This window comes from Danio rerio, chromosome 8 (genome assembly GCF_049306965.1).
Source record: "Danio rerio strain Tuebingen ecotype United States chromosome 8, GRCz12tu, whole genome shotgun sequence".
Taxonomy (NCBI): domain Eukaryota; kingdom Metazoa; phylum Chordata; class Actinopteri; order Cypriniformes; family Danionidae; genus Danio; species Danio rerio.
The window spans coordinates 51,336,977-51,361,522 of NC_133183.1; the positions used below are offsets into that span (position 1 = coordinate 51,336,977).

At 35.6% G+C, this 24,546-nt stretch overlaps 1 protein-coding gene across 8 annotated transcripts in view; it reads left to right on the top strand.

Annotated features, from left to right (window-relative positions):
• The window catches only part of kcnip3a (Kv channel interacting protein 3a, calsenilin), a 145,590-nt gene that overhangs the window by 118,445 nt on the left and 2,599 nt on the right, over positions 1-24,546 (top strand). For 5 of the 8 annotated variants that reach the window (XM_009304180.4, XM_073909256.1, XM_073909257.1 and 2 more), the window contains 6 exons: positions 13,793-13,917; positions 17,199-17,268; positions 17,354-17,424; positions 18,858-18,965; positions 19,043-19,147; positions 19,244-19,306. In XM_009304180.4, the coding sequence (XP_009302455.1) occupies positions 13,793-13,917; positions 17,199-17,268; positions 17,354-17,424; positions 18,858-18,965; positions 19,043-19,147; positions 19,244-19,306 (542 nt within the window). Of the gene's footprint in view, positions 1-9,667; positions 10,830-13,272; positions 13,282-13,792; positions 13,918-17,198; positions 17,269-17,353; positions 17,425-18,857; positions 18,966-19,042; positions 19,148-19,243; positions 19,307-24,546 lie in introns of those variants that run through there. The other 3 variants (XM_005169088.5, NM_200819.1, XM_068222902.2) reach the window with 3 other exon arrangements.

Sequence of the window (24,546 nt, forward strand, 5' to 3'; positions counted from 1 at the left end):
TGCTTAAAATGCAAAAGCTTTTATTATGGTGGACTTGAAAAGACTTTCAGTATGTCCTGTTTGTTAATTCACAGTAAAATTATGACATCAGAATACAACTATTCAGAATTATAAAGTTAATTTATTATGTTTAAGACTTGAGCTTGTCATTTGTCATTGACAACATTAATAGACCATTTGTTTTCACTGGTAAATTTTGTCATTATCATATATATATATATTGTCATATATTCAACATTATATGCTAGGGTTGTTATACTGACACAGTAAACATTTATTTTCATGCACAACACTTTGTGTTCGCTATGAAAGAAAAAAACATATCAAATGTTTGTCGTAATCATAACTGTAAAATGCGATATGATCATTTAAATGATGTGCGCACAGGTTTCACTTTCACTGCTCATGGCTGCTGTCACTGTGATAAAAACACACACATACATGCAAATCAAACCTCCCGCACGGCCCTCAAATGATTGCTCTGTACAACAAACTGAACGTTTTTTACAACTTCACTACCTGTTATCCACAGCCTATGCAGCTTCTGTCCACTAAAGTAGGCGTCATAGACGGGCATGTGCGCGTTCTCTGCAATGTTGCCAGATTGGGCGGTTTTCCGCCTGATTGGGGGGTTTTGAATTTATTTTTGCGGGTAAAAAATGACATAGGCGGGTGGTGTAAAATTGGGTGGTTTTGTAACAGCTTGCCCGCCAGCCCTGGTCTTCACTTATAAACCTGTTATGATCCCCCAAAGAGGCGCCGTAGCCCCCGGTCTCCACATACAAACGCTTACAACATTTGTGATCTTCCAACGAGAATACAGATTTTTGGGCGGTGCTTTTTAGTTTTTAGTGGGTTTTAGACTGGAAACAGTCAGCAACATCTGGCAACACTGGTTCTCGGAAGTAAACAAACAGCTGGCAGTCAGCTCACGTGTGATTTTGCGGCTGCGAATACATCATTACATAAAGACAGAAATGACTTCTGGGTAAATTATACCTTATAAATACAGTTTGTGACACTTTTAACACCATTTGAAGGTGTTAATGTTGCTGTGAAGATTTGTGTGGCTGCCTTGCTTCTCTTCTGACCTTCCTGAATCGTAGAAAAGCTGCAGATCGTGTGTAGGGTTGAATCGAGATCGTGATCTTTTTTCGATTAATCGTGCAGCCCTACTATTATGCAGATTTTAGGAGTAAATAAAGTGCAAATTTTTCAAATTCAAGGTTTTATGCTAAAATGTATTGATACAGTTTGTTCAATTGTTCATTTATATAATCAGTGCTATAGATAAGATTAGCATGTCAATTTACAACCCTAGGATTTCCCCCTAAAATGAAGTCTGTTTTTGGCTTATTTGGAAGTGGCGTAAATATTAGTGCTCTGCTTTTATTGCTTCACAGCAGGTCATTCACTATCTCAACGCCTCAAATAGCAAATAGATATCCAATGTCAGACGCAAACACAGGACCTGTGATGTACTCTGAAATACAAGCATGCAAAATAATCATACTTCAGTTTTCAAAATATATTTTAACAAATTGAGCAGATGCCTTGTCGAATGACAACCACGATTACAAACCATCATCAGCCAGGAATTAGACACTCTTAGGGGCTGCTCACATAGCATGTATTTTGCGCTCTCACGTCTGTTATTTCAAATGCAGATGTGTGGCAAGTATGTGAAAATAGTGAGAAATATGAGATCTTGTTTATCATGTGACAAGCATTAACCAATCAGCTTTGTTTGAATTCTAAGCATTTCAGTAATAACTAATTATCTCAGACAAATGCAGATCATCAAGTTGGCAGACCATCAATGATGGTTGCTTAGGAACAACAGATGTCATGGTATCAGTTATGTGGTTATCCCTTCCCTACACACACACACATGACAATAATTATCAGTTATGTGCCCATATCACGCACATAGTAACATTGTTGTATTGAGAAACAGTAATTTAATTGATTACTCAATACCGGAAAAAAAGGAGGATTTCCATATGCTGAATTCTTATTACTCCACTATGCCTATAGATATACACAGTTTTCCATTCTATGGCACCTTTAAAATTTGTACAAATCAGTGCACTCATCAATGTCACTTTTTAGCCAGCCATCCAGTCACAGAAGAGAAGGGGTGGGGCAAATAACACACTGATCAACTGTCATACCATAAAGCAGAGCAACAGAAGAAAAAAATGCCAAGCAGGTGAACTGAGATCTGCGAAAAGAATGATAGTGGTTCACCTTAAAATAAACTGATGTGATTTAACTAAAATATGAATGCAATACATTTTTCCATTACTGGGTTGCAGCTGGAAGGGCATCTGCTGCATAAAACATATACTGAATAAGTTGGCAGTTCATTCCACTGTGTCAACCCAAGGGTAATAAAGGGACTATGCCGAAAAGAAAATTAACTAATTAATGCACAAATGAAAGGCAAGTTATTGTGTAATGATGGTTTGTTCTGTAGACTATCAAAAAAAATTGCTTAAAGGGGCTAATAATTTTGTCCTTAAAATGTTTTTTTTTTAAATTAATAACTATTTTTATTCTGGGTGAAATAAAACAAATAAGACTTTCTCCAGAAGAAAATATATTATCAGACATATTGTTAATTTCCTAGCTCTGTTAAGCATAATTTTGGAAATATTTAAAAAAGAAAAAATTAAAAGGGGGACTAATGATTATAACTTCAACTATGTGTATGTGTATGTATGTGTGTGTGTGTATATATATATATATATATATATATATATATATATATATATATATATATATATATATATATATATATATATATATATATATATATATATATATATATATATATATTTATTTATTTATTTATTTATTTATTTATTATTTATGATAATTGATTTTTTATTATATTTTAAATTATAAATTACCTAATATTTTATGTGTGTGTATATATATATATATATATATATTTATTTTTTTCCGCTATCAGCGCTAAGCAAACCAAGACTAAATAGCTGATTTAATAAGTGTAGGTGTGTCTGTTTTTTTATCATAAGTGTAAATTAATCTTTATGTACACTTTGTAATTTGTTGTGCACAAATTACAGAGAGTCTAGTCTAGTTTTGTCTTAATTACAACTCAAAGGCAAGGGGCTTATTGAATCTTACAGTATATTGATGTAAGAAATACTGCATTCTTTCTTCCTTACTCTCTCTCTCTCACACACAAGCACACTTTCTTTCTCTCTTTGAATCAAAACCCAGTCTAACATTACCCTTCATTCATTATGCATGCTGTATTGAACCGGCTTTCTTTACGGCTACCTAAAAATGGGTCCGCTGGTCTCTGTACTGGTCCTGAAGGGCACTGTCCATTTCCTTCTCAACCCCTGGCTTCATCTCAAAGATCACATCCTCATAAACATTTCTCAAAGTGCAGATCAGACTTCATATAGATGCGTTTTCTCTCCAGTCACAAACCTTTATGTGCGTATTTTGTTTATTTGTTCTCTGCTTTTTTTTTCTGTTGTCTGGTGGACGTGCTCTGCGCTGTGTTGCATTTTTGGTGTCTTGAATTACAAATATGAAAACAGAGAGACATGATTGACTACTATTTTTGTGTAGCATTTGGTATCTGTGCTGTATATTTTAGCATTGTTGTTTATTTTTGTTAGATTACTTCTAAAGGGATAGTTCACCCAAAAATGAATGGGTCTAAACCTGTTTAAATTGTTCTTTATTTCTTTTGTTGAACAGCGAATAAGTACGGGATATTGAAGAACTGAGATGGCTGCTTTTTATAATACCTGAATTATTTCATTTTGAAAGTAACTACCAGAAAAAGAAACTGTTATTTTTTTTAAAGACAAAAAAATAAACTAAACTGAATTAAATGTATTATTATTATAAAACATTTTACTCTATTTTATTCTATATCAATGTAGCTGTGGAACAGAACAATACTAGTTTTTGTTTAATTAATTCAGTGACTCTATCTACCCTATTGAAAGTGTCACCTGCACTTCTAGCCAATCGTTAGCCGCGTTTCCACTATCGCGCCTAAAGCGAGCGACCCAGGGCGAGCCAAGGACAGTCGCGTTTCCACTGTCACTTCCGGGCCAAATGGGTTCTTTCTTGGGGCCAGCGGCCGGCCTTTTTCGGCCCGCCAAATACGTTGGGCCAAAGAGGGCCAGCTGGGGCTTCGGAGCGGAGTGAAAGGAGAGGCGGGCACAGTTTTCCGATCGCACATGAGTATATGCGCCAAACAAATAAATAAATAAATAAATAAGGGAAAGAAAACATCTAGCCTATGGGGTCTTTTTGCGTATGATCACCCTTATGTTTCCCTTTTAAATGTAAGGGTGTTGCTTAAAATAATAAAGTAGTTTTAATTTATAGTGACATTGCTGCGTCCTCCTTGATGTTTCAATAACGCATAATAATCTTTACACCATATTAAAGATACAGCAGACAGTAAAGTTTTTCGAGAGTTATTGTCAAGTTTAAAAGGTGTATTTATGCACGTTTAAATGCCTGTATGTGTGTGTGAGACCCCTTTACAGCTGTGTTGATGCTGCACGGCTTTTTTATTTTATTTATTTTATTTTGGAGATAATAATATACAACATGAATACAACAGAAAGACATAAAACTTAACAAATTATGTGCCCACTTTCGTAGCCTTTAAACAATATAGTGTCATATCTTGATCAAATAGCCTAAACTGTATTGAAATATAATTTAAAGAATTACAAATATCGGATATAATAAAATCGCATTAAATAAATAAACCAATATAAAATAAACAAAAGCTAGCTAGAACAATGTAGGTAGCCTATATACAATACATAAATCAAACTGTTCGTTTTAAAGCCATATAACTTTCATTTTACAAAGGCTTATCTGAAAAAAAGATTTTAGATATTTTCTAAAAGCAATAAACACCGGAGAAGGTTTGAAATATTATTTATAAAGTATTTGGATATGATGATATTAATCAAATTGTGCAAACAGAGCATTTTTGGAGTGAGAAAGCAGAATCTAGCCTACTTTTACGCAACGCTGCTTTAAACGCATCGGGGAAAACTGCAAATACAAAATGTGTTTTATATCCTTAAACAAGTGTTTATGTTTTTATATGACGTGGTCTAATTTATAAATGAAACTTTAAATGTAGAGCTTTAGTGAATAGCTGCTGAGCGCAACAAATATGGCTATATTTTTTTAGGCTACTTGCTCTTATGTTCTGAAACACTTAACACAACGTCTATCAAAACAAGGGTGTTATAAAATACATTTCTTACCGAGTCATAACGAAGACTTTCTGTGGCTTTATAGTATTATTATGGATGGGTGTGCTCACTGTGCTGGGTCCCTCCGTTAGTGGCAAGAGCACTCGATGCACAATGCCAACAGTCGGTCGGTGAGTAAACAAATGTAATGAATGGTAATACACAGGTCTGTGCGTATAGACATATCATGTACTGCTGTACAGTAACGTGTCATTTGTTTGTTTCTGTTGTCTTCATTTTTAATGGTTTCGTGATGATGCGATGGTGTGCTTTATCTGCCTGATTCCCGGTGAAGTGGGCGGGTTGTGTGACTTTTGATTCGGGGGACGTTCTGGGGGAGGTGTTTGCGTGACACGCTGCGAGCTAATAGCCCGACAGTGGAAACGCGACATAATTTTGCCCTCATTATTCAACCACCCGGGCGATTGTCCCGGCGCGGCCTGATAAACGCCCTGGCTCGCACTGGCCTGACAGTGGAAATGCGGCTATTATCATTTGTGTTGTTGTCCTTCTCATACACACAAACATGCCAATCATCATCAGTTATATGCCCCAGTCACACACAGTAATGGCGTTGTAATGAGAAAATTTATTTTTTGATTACTCGTTACTTACGTTGAGATCAACACAGGCTCATTCTGAAAACGTAGTAACGTGGACGTTTCTGGAGATTGTGAAATACGTCCTGGGAGGTACGTATTTGTGCATTTTTTGTTTTCGCAAATCCGTAAGAGGCCGATGTGTGCGCTTTTTTCAAATTTCTCTCGCATAAACTCAGCAGAGGCCAATGTCGACCCACCGACCGTCTGTCTGACTGACCGATTGGGTGATCAGTCAATCGGCCACCCTCCTCCATCTCTAAACCAAATCAATTTTATTGATTGACCTGCCCTCTCGCTTACTTCCCTAAACCCAACCGGCGATTTACAAAAGCCGTCCAAAAAAAAAAAAAAACTTCTAATTTTTACCACATTTTGGGATTTTACCACATTCTCACCCTGTTATTTGCTTGTTTGTTTTATTTTTAGGATTCTGTTTTTGTCTTAACTGATTTCTGGAACCGATCTTCCCCTAACCCAGTTGTCGTCGTGGTCAACTCCTCTCTGTGAGCTAATTGGACAAACTGGTTGCGGGGGGAAAGCTCTACACACGGAAGTAAGCGGTCAGCTAGTAAGCGCAAAAAGAAACTGAGTCATACCGCCTCCGTAGCGCTCGCTTAAAAAAATGAAGTGCAGCCATACGTACCTCCAGCTACATAATTCGCAATCTCCAGAAATGTCCACGAGACTATGTTTTCAGAATGAGAGTGGGTTGCTTGAGATACATATATCTCAAGGTAACAGCAAAGAGGTATGGTATATTGAAGAACTGTGGATGCAGATGGCTGCTTTTGATAATAAATGAATTATTTTATTATAAAAGTAACATTGTAAGTGTCACCTGCATTTTTAGCCAATCATCATCAGTTATGTGGTTGTCCTTCTTTTACGTACAGACATGCCAATCATCATTAGGTATGTGCCCCACTAACACATACTATAACAGCGTTGCAATGAGGAAATGTATTTTTTTAATTACTTGTTACTTACCTTGTGATACATACAGTATATCTCAAGTTATTAGCAAAGAAGTATGGTATATTATTATTAATATATTATTATTAATATTAATATTATTAATATTAATATTACTATATTTTTGATCTAAAAATAAATTAATTAATTAATTAAAATATATATTATTAAATATGCCTGACATGATTTTTGGTAAATAAACTATTGTTCCGCCATATAAAATATTATCAGGTATCTTCAATTGTATAACTTTTGCTTAGAAACATATACAATTAAATAGGACAAATTATAATGTACGAACATTCTTCCTATATAATAGACCCATATATATATATATATATATATATATATATATATATATATATATATATATATATATATATATATATATATATATATATATATATATATATATATATATATATATATATATATATATATATACAGATTAAACACAGAAATGCATATATTTATTCAAATACATAACACTCGTCGCTTTTTGCAGCAGACAGCTATGCAAATAAACACTTCATCCTCTGGAAGGGTCTGAGTGCCTCATGTAATGTTGTGCATAAATCTTCATTCAGTATTGCCCGATGAACCAGACCACCCAATACATCAGCAGGGCCTATTTTTAGCTCAGTGTCATCACTTACTACATCCTGGACTATTCCTGTGGGCAGATGTTTTGGGAGGGCGATGTTTATTTTGAGTTTCTGATTCTGGGTTTCTGCTTGTGTGAACCTGATATGTAATCAGAGGTGATCAAGTATTTCTCTTGAAGGGAAGCGTGTGTAATGGGCAGTATGTGCTGACTGTGTTGCTTGAGAGGAATTTGATCTGTCAACTCGTATTTATGTCTGACCATAATATTATACTGTAATATAAAGAGTCTTAGTGTGGTGCATCTGTCAGCAGAGGGCGGTGTTTCTTTAAATCCACTCAGTCTTGGAAGAGGATGTCAAGTTGTTGCTATTGTGTTATATTTTTCAAATTATATAATATAAATAGATTTCATTTGAAAAAATATATTTAATACATTTAAACTCTATAAAACTCAACGATTTTTTGAGGGGCTCAGCATAAAACCTAATACAGAATATGATATAAAAATACATTTTAGAAAAACTCTCCAGCTGGATCTAGATTGATCACCATGCTAGCGCTTGATGATAATAATAAACCAGTTTGTAAGCTTTCGTTACTCGAATTGTAACACTGAGATATATAAATAAAGACATCTGCTCGCATTATTTGTTTAATTGGGTTTTGTTTTGTTGTATTATTATTTTCATTTATTTATTTTTTATTTTTGTATGTATCATTTTTTCTATCATTATTTCTAAAAGGGTTGTTTTATATGTTTGTAATAAATCATAAACAAAAACAAATAAATAAATTAAAAGACAAAAAACTATGAGATCTTAAAAACTATAAATTTTAATGAGTGTAAATTGAAAAAAAATTATTATTTTAAAAAATATAGTAATTATATTCCACATATTTTTAAAGTACATTAAAAAAAAAAAAATTACCTGGTTTTTAAAAATTGTCTCAGATATTTCATTCAATATTAATGCATTTTTCTTTGGCTTAGTTTCTATTTCAGAGGTCGCCATAGTGGAGTGAACCAACTATTCCAGTATATGTTTTACACAGCCGATGCCTTTCCAGTCGGAACCCAGTACTGGGAAACACCCATACACATACACATACACACGCTACAGCCAATTTAGTTTTATTCAATTCACCTATAGCTCATGTCTTTGAACTGTGGGGAAAGCGGAGCACCTGGAGGAAACCAACGCGAACACAGGGAGAACATGCAAACTCCACACAGAAATGCCAACTGACCCAGTGGTGACTTGAACCAGCGACCTTCTTGCTGTGAGGCGACAGTGCTAACCACTGAGCCACCATGGCACGTCTCAGTTATTTGTTAGACAACAAAAAAGGATAGTGTTAAGAAACCTACATTTGTGAACAAAATTCTTAAGCAGATTATTAATCGAAAAAATCCTGTTTTGACCCACTCTCTTCATAGTTTCCACATTTAATATTCATAAAAGATGGTTTCAAATCAGTCACGTTTACTTAGAATATTTGCAAGTCAAAAAAATGTACATGATTATTACAGAAATATTTTAGAACAGTATTTCACGATTATATTTGACCTTTAGAAACTCTCCATGTTGATATACAGTTGAAGTCAGAAATATTAGCCCCCATCTGAATTTTTTTTTTTTAAATATTCCCCAAATGATGCTTAACAGAGCATGGAAATTTTCACAGTATGTCTCATAATATTTTTTCTTCTGGTGAAAGTCTTATTTGTTTTATTTTGGCTAGAATAAAAATTAGATTTTAAGTATCACAGAACTGTAAAGTGTGTTCAAAAAGAATACTGCCTCTCTAAATATGAACTGTTTAACAAACCTAGCCAAATAGTACACTGTTAACCTAATCTACAGTAACAGTTTATCAGTAAATTACTGTAAATCAATTGCAGCAAAATACTGTAGTTACATTTGCAGCACCATTTAACTTACTGTAGCTTTACTGTAAAACACACAGTCATTTTCACATTGCAACTTTGAAATACAGTAACATACTTCATAATTGTCTTACAGTTAAATACAGTTTATATTACAGCTAAATACTGTAATTTACAAAAATTGTTACGTGTGAACAATTTATTAATATAATAATCATAAAACTTAAAATTATTTAAATTATTATAAATCAAATTTATATACATGCTATCAAGTGATCTTAAGTAGTTTTTAGTAGTTTTTTTTTTTTTTTTTTGCACACAATGCTAATTCGTTTTGATTAAAAATAAGTTTATCATTAAAATTACCACTTGATACAGTCAGGTTCAAACTGTTCTTCTTCAAGATAGTTGAGGAGGTATTATTACTGAACCACTTTGATGACAGACTTCGGCTAAGGGATTTTAGAATGACCAAAATAACAGTTCAGATGTTGTACAATGTGCTCTGTTTATCCAGTAATCCCACTCCATCACTCTCATTTTGGACAAAAGCAGATAGCTTTTTAATGAGCATGCTGTAATTTATTTTGAAAAATGTGTTTCCATCATATTTTATGCACTTTTTTATCGGATATCCTACTCAGTTTTTTGCATACAAATATGTGAATGGAAACATAGCTACTGTCATATCACAAAGACTTAAATAGAGAGAGAACAATTAGATATTGGAAACTGGTTCACAAGGCAAGGGAAGCATGAATTTAGGACACCATATGAAAGCGTGTATCTATTCCAACAGCTTTGAATGTTAAACGTCCAGATCAATCAAAACAAAAAGCATTTTACTTCTCATCAGCAAGCTTTCACATTAACAACATTCCTGATCTTCATTCCAAGATTTGTGTACCAAAAAATGTGCTTTTTCAATCAAGGTGTCCACTTTTTGATCCTGATGTCTTCATGTTATTATCCAACATGTCAAAGTTCGAGATTCATGTTAGGGTTGTGTCTAAATCTAATTGGGTCGAACTGGTCTCCTGAGTGGGACTTTTCTCAATTCCCTTAGAAAATTGTGTCAGAGTGAACTTTTAAATAGAAGTGAGAAGAATAGAGGCGAAGAAATAATGAGAGAGGAGAGTTATCAGCATACATCTGGACGCCAAAAGCCAATCCGGACACAATACAAGATGACCCTTTTTTTGTTCTCCAGCCTTTTCTGAAAAGATAAACAGAAACAGGACATGGTTACATTATCGGATTTGCTGGATGCTTATGTTTTGTTTAACGAAGATTGTGGATTTAACTTATTAACTCAGGACTGAGCTGGAAGTAGGAGTTTGTGGAAGGGTTTTTAGGGTCAGAGTGTCAGGATGAGTGTGAGGTGGGAGACAGAGGGTCTACAGACGGTGGGTATCGTCTGCCTGGTCTTCATGTTTCTCAAACTCATGCATCTGCTGGGACTCATAGACATTACTGAGACAGGTGAGGCTGAGAGGAACTAGCAAACGTCAGGTCAGGGATTGGATGAAAAAAAAAATCTTTTTTTTTATGTATGTTTTATATTTGCATATTCATGTTTTTGGTTAAATGCAAACTCTGTTGACAGCATCTGTGATATTTTTCAAATATAAAAATAATCCTCCTAAAATTTAATATTTTAAGTAAATTGCATATAGCATTCACTGTATTTATTTAGAATTAGTAACATTTTTCATCCACAGTTCTGTACAAAACAAGACATTTTTGTTTCTTAATTAAATTGACCTTCTATTAAGGACACTAAAATATTGATTTGTTTTTGTGTATGTTATTTGTTTATTTGGTTAGTTTTGAAACTTGTATAACTTGGATTTTTTAAATTTCTCAGAAGTTTTCTGCACATAGTTGTTTTGTTTATACAATTATTCATAATCTTTCTGCTCCTTTGTTAATAAATTTTTTAACTCTTACATCAGAGAAAATATCTCGCACGACACGCTCCAAAGTAAGAGGGGGGGTATTGTCCTTAGACACAAAACCTCATTTGGTCAATCCTATATTTTTTTTTTATAAAGCCACAGGTCTATGGAGTACTCTTACAACAGAATTAATCACATGCAGAAATTACAAGAGGTGTTTTTTTTTGCAGATCAATTTTGTACACACTAAGGGCCCTATCATAGACTCGGCGCAATAGGGCGCAAGACGTGATTGCTGCGATGAGTTGCTATTTTCAAACCAGTGCAACCCTAATTTTCCTGTTTTGTGCCACGATATTTAAATAGCAAATCCATTTGCGCCACTTTGTGGACTCATGGGTGTTCTGGTCTAGAAAAGAGGCGTGTTAAGGTGCATTGTTGGCGCTTTGCTATTTTGAGAAACTGAAATAGACTGAGCAATTGACCAGCTGAAAGCAAGTCTAAAGTCCAGTACAGAGCGCATTAGTTATGGCTTTGCTTACACATTGCTTAAAATGAAACAGGATGTACAGCAATACGCAAATATCTTTATAAATGAAAAAGAATTAAAGAAATAAAATATTACAAAAATTATCATTTTCTACATAAATATAAAAACCACTGCCTCCATGCCTTCATCTCGGGGAGCTTCCGAAACAACGAATCTTTCCTTTTCGAGGATATTGAAATTCAAATTCAAATTCACAGAATTAGTTGCAGTGCTATTTTAGAATTATTGACATACTATTATTCATATTTTATGTGATTTTAATATTTATATTTAGATTGTAATATGCTTTTAGCATTTTTGGTTTCATATATAAAATATATTTCTATTCAGCTTGAACATATTTTTTTCAGCTTTGTTTTTTTAGAATTTTATTCTTCAACTTATTTTATTTCAGCTAATGCAATGGCAAAATTATTGCAAATAACATAAAGAATAGTTTTAGTTAACCATAACAACACAGATTATTGGCTCTATTTTGACGATCCATCCGCTGGGCGCAAATGCTTTCAGGGCATGTCAGAATCTATTTTTGCTAATATAAGGACAAAAAAATCCGCTTTGCGCCTCGGCGCATGGTCTAAAAGGGTTGAGTTTATTTTCTTGATGAGTTATAGGTGTGTTTTGAGAATAAACCAATCAGAGTTTCATCTCCCATTCCCTTTAGGAGCCAGTTGCGTCGCACCATAAGCGCATTCGCTATTTATATGACGTAAAGTAAGTGTAGGTGGAAAAACTGAGCATTTCACTAGCAAGAAAACAGTCAAACAGAGCATCTACCGCGCGAGAATGAGAGATAAGGCCTCTCATAATCTTTCACATTCGCTCTTGTGGATAGGGAAACCTTGTACACAGAGACATCAGTTAGCCTATAAATAGTTAATTTTGTTTGTTAAGCGCTAAGATTAGTTTCAAAACTATTTCTAAATTCAGTTCTAATATCCAGCAAATGAATAAACGAACAATAATAATGAAGTGAGGTCAAAATACTGAGTTATTTCCTAATACACATGCTGTGCCCAATATGGTCTAAAACCTGACAGGTGGACAAATCTAAGCTTATTAAAAATATAAAGCTTTTATAAAATAGCAACGGACCAAAACACGGCTGCTTTTTTAGACCAGAACGCCTATGGGTGCACATATGAGCGCAAATGCATTTGCTATTTAAACAGCATGGCGCAACACCTCAAGACGACTCATGCGCCAAGCTGAAAGTAGCAAATAACAATTGTGTCGCGCCTTGCACCACATTGCGCCGGGTGTATGATAGGGCCCTGTATTTTCATCAAAGAATTATTATCTTAAAAAAACATGCTTTCTCTTCCACCATGCTTTTCCTGTCTAAATTGTGTTTTACTTTAGTGCCTGTTTTGACTTGACTGTTTTTCTCTTTTTTTTTCTCCTCTCGCTCTCTCGCTCTGACTCTTTCTGTCCTTCTTGTTTCTCCCTATCTCACCTTTTGTCTATTTGTGTGAAGACGGTGAGTGTAAGCAAGCACCTATATTTTAATCTCTCCTGTTTATGTTATTTGGTGTACAGAATCTCCTTTTCTTTTCATGGAGTGCTTTCTTCATGATGTGATTGAAGACTATGCTAGCTAAACTCTAAATATCAGCAAATATAGCTTAACTTTAATGTAGTCATATGAAATAATAACATTTAGTAGTAAAAGTAATTGCCACTAACAGTCAATCACATTGAAAAAGAAAGGATCGCCCTGTCTATCAATTCTCCATATCTCTACTCCTCTTCCTCCTTGTCTTTGACTTTTATGCTAACTCTTTTGCTTTCACTCCTCTTTCTCCTCTCTCGCTCTCCTTGCATCCACTGTTCTCCTCTTTAAAATGCACTCTCGCCCCATCCCGTCCTGCATCCCATACACTTGCCCCATCCCGACCCCTTCCCTGTATTTCTCTCTGCTTCCTCCTCTCTCTCTCTCTCTCTCTCTCTCTCTCTCTCTCTCTCTCTCTCTCTGTTTTGCTCTTTCTCTCTCATAGACAGCAGTGACAGTGACCTTGAGCTGTCCACGGTGCGGCATCAGCCCGAGGGTCTGGAGCAGTTGCAGGCACAGACCAAATTCACCAAGAAGGAGCTGCAGTCCCTATATAGGGGCTTTAAAAATGTGAGTATTTGGGAATAGCACTCATTTTGACCGTTCATAAAAAAAAAATTAAAAAATAAAAAACTGCAGAGAACTGAACTTTAATCACATCATATTTACATTTGGAGCTTCTTTTGAGATTTAAGAATTAAGTTTTGAATGTCTGTTGTCATATTTTATGAGGTCATTACTCTAAAAATAAGGTGTTATATAGCTTTAAATTGTACTATGCGATGCACTAGACCAAATGTGCGCACATCATTTTTTCCAGCAAGTGGGAAAGGAAAGTTTTTTCACTGCAGTGAAAATGTTGTTTAAAAAGACATGTCTGAAGTAAAGTGATGTTTTTGCTGGCAGGAAGTTGCTAGGCAACAGAGGCAAACATATAGTATAAATGGAACTCGAAAGTACTACCATTTGTCATTATCACGTGGCCTAACTGCGTCAGTTGTGTCGCTTCACTCCCATTCATGAGTTTTCTTGTGTGGCATCATGGAATAGCATAGCGTCCATTTGATACGCACTTCAGAATCTTGTCGGAAGTGGTAGGTCATCCCAATGCAATCTCACGGCAATTCGTAACTTTTTTATTTAATGGCTAATTCGTATGAATTTGTATGATCTAATTCGTACCTTTTAGTACGATTTGCTCATCACCCAATGACGGTTGGGGTTAGGGGTGGGGTTGAGTGCTACGCCTCCTTTTTAAAATCGTACATTTACGAATACGAATTACGAATACGAATTAGCCACTCAACTGACAAAGCTAAAAATACTTACGTTTTCTGATGAGATCAGGCTGGTCATCCGCATACTTCTCACCTACTGTTTTTCGAATACTATTGTTGCTTTCCAATTTGCATACTTATACTATGTTTTAAAATCATGTACTTTTTTGTGAAGAATTATTCCTCCCATAGTAATAATTAGTGTGGAAATATTAGAATCTCAAATTGTGTTTAACAGATTCAGGAATTTTTGTTTTATTTATTTGTTTTATTTCAGCTATAGAAAAAAAAAGCATTTTAATTTTTTTTAAAAACCTTTTTGAGGTCAATATTATTAGCACTCTAAAGCAGTATTTCTGTCGATAGTCTACAGAACAAACCACTTTTATAAAATGACTTGCTTAATTCCCCTACAGTAACTTGCCTTATTAACCTAATTAACCTAGTTAAGCCTTTAAATTGCACTTTAAGCTGAATAGTATTTTTTTTTAAATCTAGTAAAATATTATTTACTGTCATCATGGCAAAGAAAACTAAATCAGTTATTAGAAATGAGTTATTAAAACCATTATGTTTAGAAATGTGTTGAAAAAAATCTTCTCTCTGTTAAACAGAAGTTGGAGAAAATATACAGGAGGGCTAATAATTCAGGGGGGCTAATAACCATGACTTCAACTGTACATTTGAGAGTGTAACATAGGAGTATGCAAACTTTGAGACATACTACTTAATCATTAATGGACCGTTATGTTGCTTAGTTATATCCCCTGTCAATTATCTCGACACATTATCCGCATTTCTTTTATATTTATTGGAGAAGGAGCGGCAGATTAATCTAACATTCTCAAGTGTTTCATGCAGAGGAATCTTGTCAGGTGTTTGTGCATTCAGAACTTAATGTCTAAACTTGGCTTTATAAAGGTTCTCATAGTTGTTGCAGATGAAATATAACACGGAAAATGTGATTTAAGACATTATTTACAGTAAATATTAATTAATATAGGACACAAGTTTACCGCAGCCTTTCTTCTTGATGGTTGGTCTTATGCATCCGTCATGTTTGTAGTTTGTTTAAAAAATTTTCGCTAAGTTTGTAGCAAATAGTAGTAATAGTACTTGTAGTAATAGTAATGGTAGACCATCCGGGAACCTCTGGTATTCTCTTTTCAACATTGATTTATGGCTAATTCCTATGAATTCAATTGTACAATTTAGTATGATTTGCTCATCCCCCAATGATGGTTGGGTTTACTGTAGATGGCACGCTTCCTTTTTAAAGTCTTACATTTTTGTATGGCTGAACTTGAATTAACTAAATTGACAAATCATAAAATACTTACGTTTCCTTGTGAGATCAGGTTGGTTTTGGACATTAATTCTGCATTCAAATAGGACAGAGGACAGATGGTATGCCAATTATGACGCAGCATATGAACATCTCTACTTGGCTCACATACTGTTTTAACATACTACAGTAAATAATATGGAAGTAAACAAGTAGTAGATACTGAAATGCATGCAGTAATTTTAACCGTTATGATAATTTAAGGTAGATATACTCAAAGGTCTTTTCTTTTGCGTTTTGTAACTTTTATAAAATAACAATGTAGAAATATACAAATTTCTGTATATAGATTTATAGATTTATTCTATAGATTTAAGAATAGCCAGGGTATTAAATGGGTTTTATTTCAACAAAGTTATCAAATTAAAACAAAATGTATTTTATATACCGTGTTTTGTTGTTGTTGCTGTTTGCTTTTATCACGTTGTTTCACTGTTGATGTGAGAATAACAAAAGCCAAGTAGTAAAAGTTCATCATAGGTGCACTAGCAACCAATGCTAGAGACTATGGCAGGAATGTCAAACTCAATTCCTGGAGGGGCGCAGCCCTGCACAGTTTAGTTCCAACACTAATTAAACACACCAGATCAAACTAATTGAGTCCTTCAGGCTTGTTTGAAACCTACAGGTAAGTTTGTTGGAGCAGGGTTGGAACTAAACTGTGCCATGCTGCGGCCCTGCAGTAATTGAGTTCGACATCCCTGGACTATAGTCTTCACCATCTCGATAGTGTCTCCATTTATATAAAAATGTTGGTTCGAATACCACTCAGATCTAGGGCGTTGCCTGTTGGTTTTCTCGAAGCAAATTCTGGGTGTTTATTGGTTTGTTGCTAGGTGGTTTGTGGCTGGGTGTTTTCTTTCTAGTTCATCAAGTCAAACGTGTTTTTCACATCATGGTCCCAAGAAAAGATGTGAGTACCTTCTTTAAAAAGTAGTAGCACATTTGTACTCAGCAATCAGCAGGATTTGGGTTATCAATTACATCCATAGCATAAACAAGGGAACCAATAGTATTTTAATCATTATGACAAATGTCACAGTTCATGTCTTAAAAAAAAAAAAAAAGCTTTGTGGGTTTAAAATGTTGTTCTTTCTGTTTGTACTATATAGGGCAGCAAATTAGCACAATGCACTTATTTAAAGCCTCTGCGAGCTGGCACTGTGAGAGTTGGTCCATTAGCTGTTTAATTAAATGTTTAATTAGATGTGCCTCTTTTTCCATTTAAGGAGTGCCCAAGTGGTTTGGTTGATGAGGAAACTTTCAAGACCATCTACTCCCAATTCTTTCCCCAAGGCGGTAAATACATTTATATTTTCACTAATGTGTTGTCACTATTGATAATGTCACTGTTGATTTCTGTTTTTATTTTACATTTTCTCAGATGCCACCACATACGCCCATTTTCTGTTTAACGCATTTGATCTTGACAGAAATGGCTCGATCCGTTTTGAGGTGGGAATTTCCTTTATTCGTTATATCTGTATGTTTAATCAATGCGCATATATTAAATATACTTATGTATATACTAAACATTTCTAGTTGACTGCTTGTGTCATTATGACTTTTGACATATCAGGCAATACAAAGGAATTTGTTTGTCATTTTAAATGTATTCAAATCTATCTTTATACACAGTGTTTTTGTTGTTGTTATCATGTTTTGTCGCTGTTGATATGGTCGGGCTATTTTTCAATGCTATTTTATTCCTTTCCATGTAGCCACCGGGCTGTACCTGTTTATATATTCAATAATAATAATTCCTTACATTTATATAGCATTTTTTTGAACACTTAAATCGCTTTACACATTGGGGGGAATCTCCACATCCACCTGGATGACGCGACGGCAGCCACATTGCACCAGACCGCACACCACACCACACTCTAGAGAAGACCAGCTGACACCAGCGGTCATGAAGCTAATTACGATATGGGGTAACCCATCCATACCATACCAGTGGGCAAATTTGGCCAGGATGCCGAGGTTAAACCCCTACTTTTTTCGAAGGACATCCTGGGGTTTTTAATGCCCACAAAGAGTCAAGACCTCAGTTTACGTCTCACATGAAAGATGGCGCTAACTGAGTAGTATAGACTCCCCTTCACTATACTAGGGCGTTAGGACCCACAATGTCCGCAGACAGTGTCACAGGAATCAGTCACATGCTCTCCACTCCTCCATGACCACCACAGCAGCTGCTCAGGATACGGCCTGGTCCAGGATTATAGAAACCTTGGGATTATCTTGTCGCTGGTCTTGGATCGAATCAGTGGCGCTGCATAATAGGAGGGCCCCGGGATGAGTATCCCCAGGTGGAAATAGAGAATAAAGAGAATAGTTAGCATAGCTGCTGTTCATAGTGTAAATAAATGAAAAAACCTGCGTGGGGCACAGATCAGCACTTTATATATGCAAATATAATGTTATTTGATATATAACAATGAAGATTGCATGGAAGGAATTTGAACAGTGTCCTGGCTGGCTAAAATCAATATGAAGTCTGTGGCAATTAAAAAAAAATTGAAAGCTCCCTTTGAGCTATTTGCTATTTTGCATTATAGTCTGCCATCCCAGTATCTGAAAATTCTGGAGAGGACTGTTTGACATAACAGCTTACTGTTTTTATTGATTGTCATAGGAATTCAGCTTTTCAGTCAATGAAAGTTAGGAGAAAGACAGGAAATTTGACATTTGGCTTAGAGTGGGAACTCTGGTGGTTGTTTAATCAGATGGCTTTTAATAATAATGGATGGTTTAGTTCTTCATGAGTCATACTTTAACATTAACTGTGCCTTAGTTTAGTATGAATTGATGCATTAATACACCTTTATTGTAACACCTTACACAAATATTCTTTATCGCAATCATTTGGTTCTCTATTGCAGGATTTTGTGATTGGTCTGTCCGTGTTGCTGAGAGGAACAGTCACTGAAAAGCTCAACTGGGCTTTCAACCTTTACGACATCAACAAGGATGGATACATCACTAAAGAGGTGCTTTTTAAGAAAGTAATGTCAGAAAGTTATACAAACAGTAATACAGTACATGACGTGTGTCTGTATGTGAGTAGGAGATGCTGTTAATTATGAAGTCAATCTACGACATGATGGGAAGGTACACATACCCCAGTGTGCGAGACGAAGCTCCATCTGAACATGTGGAAAAGTTCTTTCAGGTACCAAAAACAAGCATGTTTTAATGCTGACACAGACACTCAGAATACCCGTACTAAAGCATCAGGTGCTTCTTCACTTTGTTTTTTTTTCTATAGAAAATGGACAGAAATCGAGACGGTGTGGTCACTATTGAAGAGTTTATTGAGACCTGTCAGAAAGTAAGTCTGTTTTTGGTGTAAAATGTTTGTGAAATCATCCCCCGTTCTACCTTACACCCCCTAATTACATTAACAAATAAAACCCAGGGATCATACGGAAAACCTGAAAAAAGTCATGGAATTTTGACATGGCATTTCCAGGCCTGGAAAAGGTTTGAAAAAGTCATGGAAATTACATTTACATTTAGTCATTTAGCAGACATTTTTGTCCAAAGCAACTTAAGCTGCGGTCACACTAGAACTTGTGCTTGTGAAATTTTGCTGTACGGTGCTGCGAAATGGAGCAGGGTTAAACAATATGATTAGACATTAATAAAAGTGAGCGATTGCTCCATATTTTCAATTTCTTATTTTAAGTTATCTTTCATTGGTCTAACTGATGTGATTTCACAGGTAAGAACTCACCAAGCTCGAACTTTTGAATGCAGTGAAATGCAAAACTTGTCGCACGAGCTTGCGTTTCTGGTCTGCCTTATTCGCATGCCTATGAATGGAAGTCAAAAGAGCGAAAAGTGCAGTGTGACCGTGGCTTTACAATAGAAGTATAGTTTTACATACTATTACTAGTTTAACCAACTATTAACCTTATCTAAAATTAGTTTGACAAATATCTGTATACTAGAGTGGAGACTATGTGTTTTTACTTCTTTTATTGGCCAAAAACATTGTCTCACATCATTAGTGCTGTGTAAGCATTATCTATTTTACGTATATAAAAATACATTGAAACTAAAGAGATTGTTGCGTGTTTTATAATATGCTGTAATATTTTTTTATAGTTATTTTTTTCTGGGTTTTCACCTTTATTAGACAGGACAGTAGAGAGAATTGGCAGAAAAGCATGGGGAGCAAAGAGAGGGTAAGGATCGGCATAGGACCGTCAGGCAGAATCGAACTCGGGTCGCTGTGAATACCGGAGTGCATGTGTCGACACACTAACCACTACACCACTGGCGCCAAAATGCTGTAATAAATTTACCGGGAATTATTTTTCTTATTAATTACCAGGTATATGTAGTCATTTATCGACTTGAAAATCCCGGAAACTGTTTTTTAGTAAAAATGTGTATGAACCCTGAAAACCATACTTCTGTAAAATGTTCAGTGCAATGTTTACATGTACAATTAGTAACAACACTCATTTCTTTTTTTTTTTTTTTTTTGTGATCAACGTTTTATTGATTTTAGATTAACTTAACAAAAAGACATTCAAACAACCAAACAGGGGAGGGGGAGAAACAGACGCATCAACAATTTTCAATCTGAAAGTGTCACGAATGGGGGAGAATCACACAAAACGCAAAAATCCAAGTGCAGCAATTTATTAACAAAAAGACAAAGGTATCCAAAAAGACAGAGATTTCCAAGAGACAAAGGTTTCCAAATCTTGCACAGAACTATAAGCAAGATACAAAAACTAGATGACCAGACGAAGGAACTGCCAAAAATCCAAAAACGGGTAAATACAAGGACAGGGTAGGAGTGCTAACAAGTGCTAACAAAAACAAACACAACCAGGAATCCAAGGATAATCGTAATACAAAATACTAGATAACCAGACAAACATACCAGACGTGAGGAACTAACAAAATCCTAAGGCAACTAAAACAGAGAACAAGAGGGTTTATAAAGACAGGACTAAATTAACAAGCATGAAACAGCTGTAACATAACACAAACAGTAGTAATACAAAGGATTATGGGAAATTAAGTGAAACTACAAAACAAACTAGTCCCCTCAAGTGTCTAAACTAGGGCACTGCAACAGGTGTGACAAAGATTTACATTGAGAAAAAAAATAATAAACTTTACATGGTCATTGCTTTAGATCAGGGGTCTCAAACTCGCGGCACGCGGGCCATTTGCGGCCCTCAGTGCAATATTTTGTGGCCCGCACCGACCGCTGTACACTGACAGAATCAGCGGAGCGGGGAGAGATTTTCTCAAATTTTCAGAATGCTGTCACATAAGAACCAACCTATTAGTTTCACTATGTATGGATTACACATATTTCAGTAATAACAGTAGACTAGTTACCTCAGGGAAAGGCAGAGCACCCAACACTGTGGTACTTTTTAATTTTCTGCATAAACGTCAGAGCTACATCAGTATCCCCGCTCCCCGCTCCGCTGATTCTATCCGTACACAGCGCGCTTGTCACTCAATGCGCGTTGTCGCGCGCGTTCTGATCAGCTGTGTTGTCGCGCGCGTACTTAAGAGCGGTGTTATCGCGCGCCTACTGAAGGGCGGGACCGAGGGTGTGTCGCGTCGCGGGGGCACTTTTGATCATTTTGGAAGGGCACTTTCTATGCAAGACTAAAAAGGGCATGTGCTCTGCACAGGTTGAGCCCTATGTGTGCACGTGCCTGAGATTGTGTTAATATTATAGGTAGATACAGACTGGTACAGACTGATGTGACTGGAGTGGGGTGGGGGTGTTTTATTTATACATATATACGCCTTTTTTTTAGGTGAGGGAATGGAAGTTTTGAGTGAGTTCCCCCACTTTTTCCCCTAGGACTTCAATAAGTCAAAGTACAGGTCTAGACTTAATGATGATCATCTTCAAGCCATACTGAGGGTCTCAACTGCTTCCGCTCTAAAGCCAAATGTGGTTCAGATTTGTGAGAAGAAGCGCTGTCAAGTCTCGGGCAGCAAGAAGTAGGCAAAAGATGCCATGTTCAGAAGAACTGTTCATAATCTTCACTCAATGTTCTATTAATGTTCAGGACACTTCATGTTCATAAGAAATAATTAAAACTGTTAATAATGACATTTGAGGACTTTTTTTTGTGAAATCCCTTATGCGGCCCAGCTTCACCCAGACTTTGCCTCCTGCGGCCCCCAGGTAAATTGAGTTTGAGACCCCTGCTTTAGATAGTCCAAAATGCTGGAAGAAAAGCATTGCCATGCATCAATGGTAGGTACTAGGTGTAGCTTTATTAGTTCGTGCTATTGTAGCTTCACAAGTCACTATTTTAAGGAGGCTATGAATCCAAAAAAAAATTTGCACACGTGTTTGGAGTAAACCAATTTTGTATGATTGTCTTCTTTGCAGCTGTAAAACCAGCAAACAACATTCTCTTCTTTAGTGTACTTGTACAGAAATTAGTATCATCATTGAGAAGACATAAACATAAGACATAAACATAAACCAGGATAACACTCATTTCTGTATTGATAAATGAATGCATTTTTATATAATTTGCAGTTCAGAATATTCTATTCAATTTTAAAAGGTTTTTAACCTATAAACCAGTCTCTTTCCCAGTACTGGGTTGCAGCTGGAAGGGCATCTGCTGCATAAAACATATGCTAAAATAGTTGGTGGTTCAGTCCACTGGAGACCCCAGAAATAGAGAGTAAGCCGAAGGAAAAATGAATGAATGAATGAATGAAAACAGTTCTCATATCTTTCATTATTATGCTTTTTACACATTTGGCCATTCGTTTAAAGGCGTAGTTCACCAAAAAAAAAGCAATTATGTCATCATTTAAGGCTGTTCACCTCATATCTTTTGTGCACAGAAGTTCATTATGGAGACCTATGGTATGCAAATAAGGTGTGACATGCTTGCATTTTCCAGGCACATCTGTGACTTGAAATCATCTCAAATTTTCAGAATGCTGTCACATAAGAACCAACCTATTAGTTTCACTATGTATGGATTACACATATTTCGGTAATAACAGTAGACTAGTTACCTCAGGGAAAGGCAGAGCACCCAACACTGTTAGACACAGCTAGAGTTTGTCTGAGTTGGTTCCTCAAAATGAGCAGCTGGTGGTTACCTAGCAACAACGGCCAGTTGTTGCTAGATCGGATATGGTTGCAGATGGAAGTTAATAATAATTATTTATATTATTTTTTAAATTTCCCATTTATTGTATATATTTACGCCTACCCCAACCCTAAACCCAACCATCACAGTGACGTAAAACAGTATTTGTACCGAGTATTATGTATGTTATCGATTAAATTACCCAATAAATTGCATTGTTTTAACCCCTACCCTCACCCCAACTCTAAACCGTACCTTCACAGTACTGTAAAAAGTTATTATTAAAAATATTAAAAGTATATTATTAAAAGTAATTATTGTTATACAGTGTCAGAAAAAATGCAGCTGTATTAATGTGCATATCGCACTTCTAGAAGGCCACGTATATAATCTCTGGGGTAGTATGATCAGGCATTCTGTCTAAATGGGGAAACATCAAATTCTTCAAAACTGTTTTGCAAGCTTGTCATTACGACACAGATTTGGAATCACCAATAAACGTGAACAGCAACCGTCTCATATGTTTCGTTTCTTAACGTTTGAATTAAACAAAATCGGCATGTTTTCAGGTTTCCCGAGCTAATGCGCACTCGAAAGGCAAGCGATCATGATACCAATCTCATTTATGGTCGTCTTACACATGATCATCCTCTGAATAATGCTTCACCTGATCACGCTGGTCTACTAAAGTAATCCACAACTTGGTCTTGATGGTGAATCTCCTCCAGAAATGACAGCGACTCTGTTTACATATTTGTGGCAGTTTGGGTAATTGCTGTCAATGGACATGTGTTTGACAGGACGGACTGTACCTCGCATTCGTTTTATACGATTACAAAATCCAAAACCTTTTGTTTTCAAGCGCACTTGCTTTTCATTTAAAAGTACAGATTTCCAGCTTTATTTGGATATATTTCTCATGTCTGTGAAGCAAGTATTCGCTGAGATGCCAGTGTGCTTGTTGACCAACAAACTGTCGTAAAAATACACATTGGGAATCCGTTCTTCATACGTGGATTACTCAATTAGCTGAATTTGATTATTGAAGATTTGACATGATCTAGGATTGTGTTGATCTTCAAAACTCATCTGAGAGTTGTTGTCATAGCTCTGTTCTGGTAGCTCAAACCTTCTAGGGAGCAGGTTCATTTCATATAAACAGAATTAGATCAGCTCTGGTCAAGCAAAGATTATACTGAAAGAATGTACCAAATTATGATATTTTATTACATTAATAGTTATACACTTGTTAAAAATATATTTATATTAATAAAACTTATGCAATCTGCACTCCGAAATAAAAGTACAAAGACTGCTACCTGGTGGTTTAAAGAGAAATTTTATTGACATGAACTTTTTAGATACAAATGCGTACAATCTCTTTAGTACAATTTTTGTATGATAATACATGCACAATATGTGACTTTTATTTACAGGGAATAATAATTTATGCAGTCAT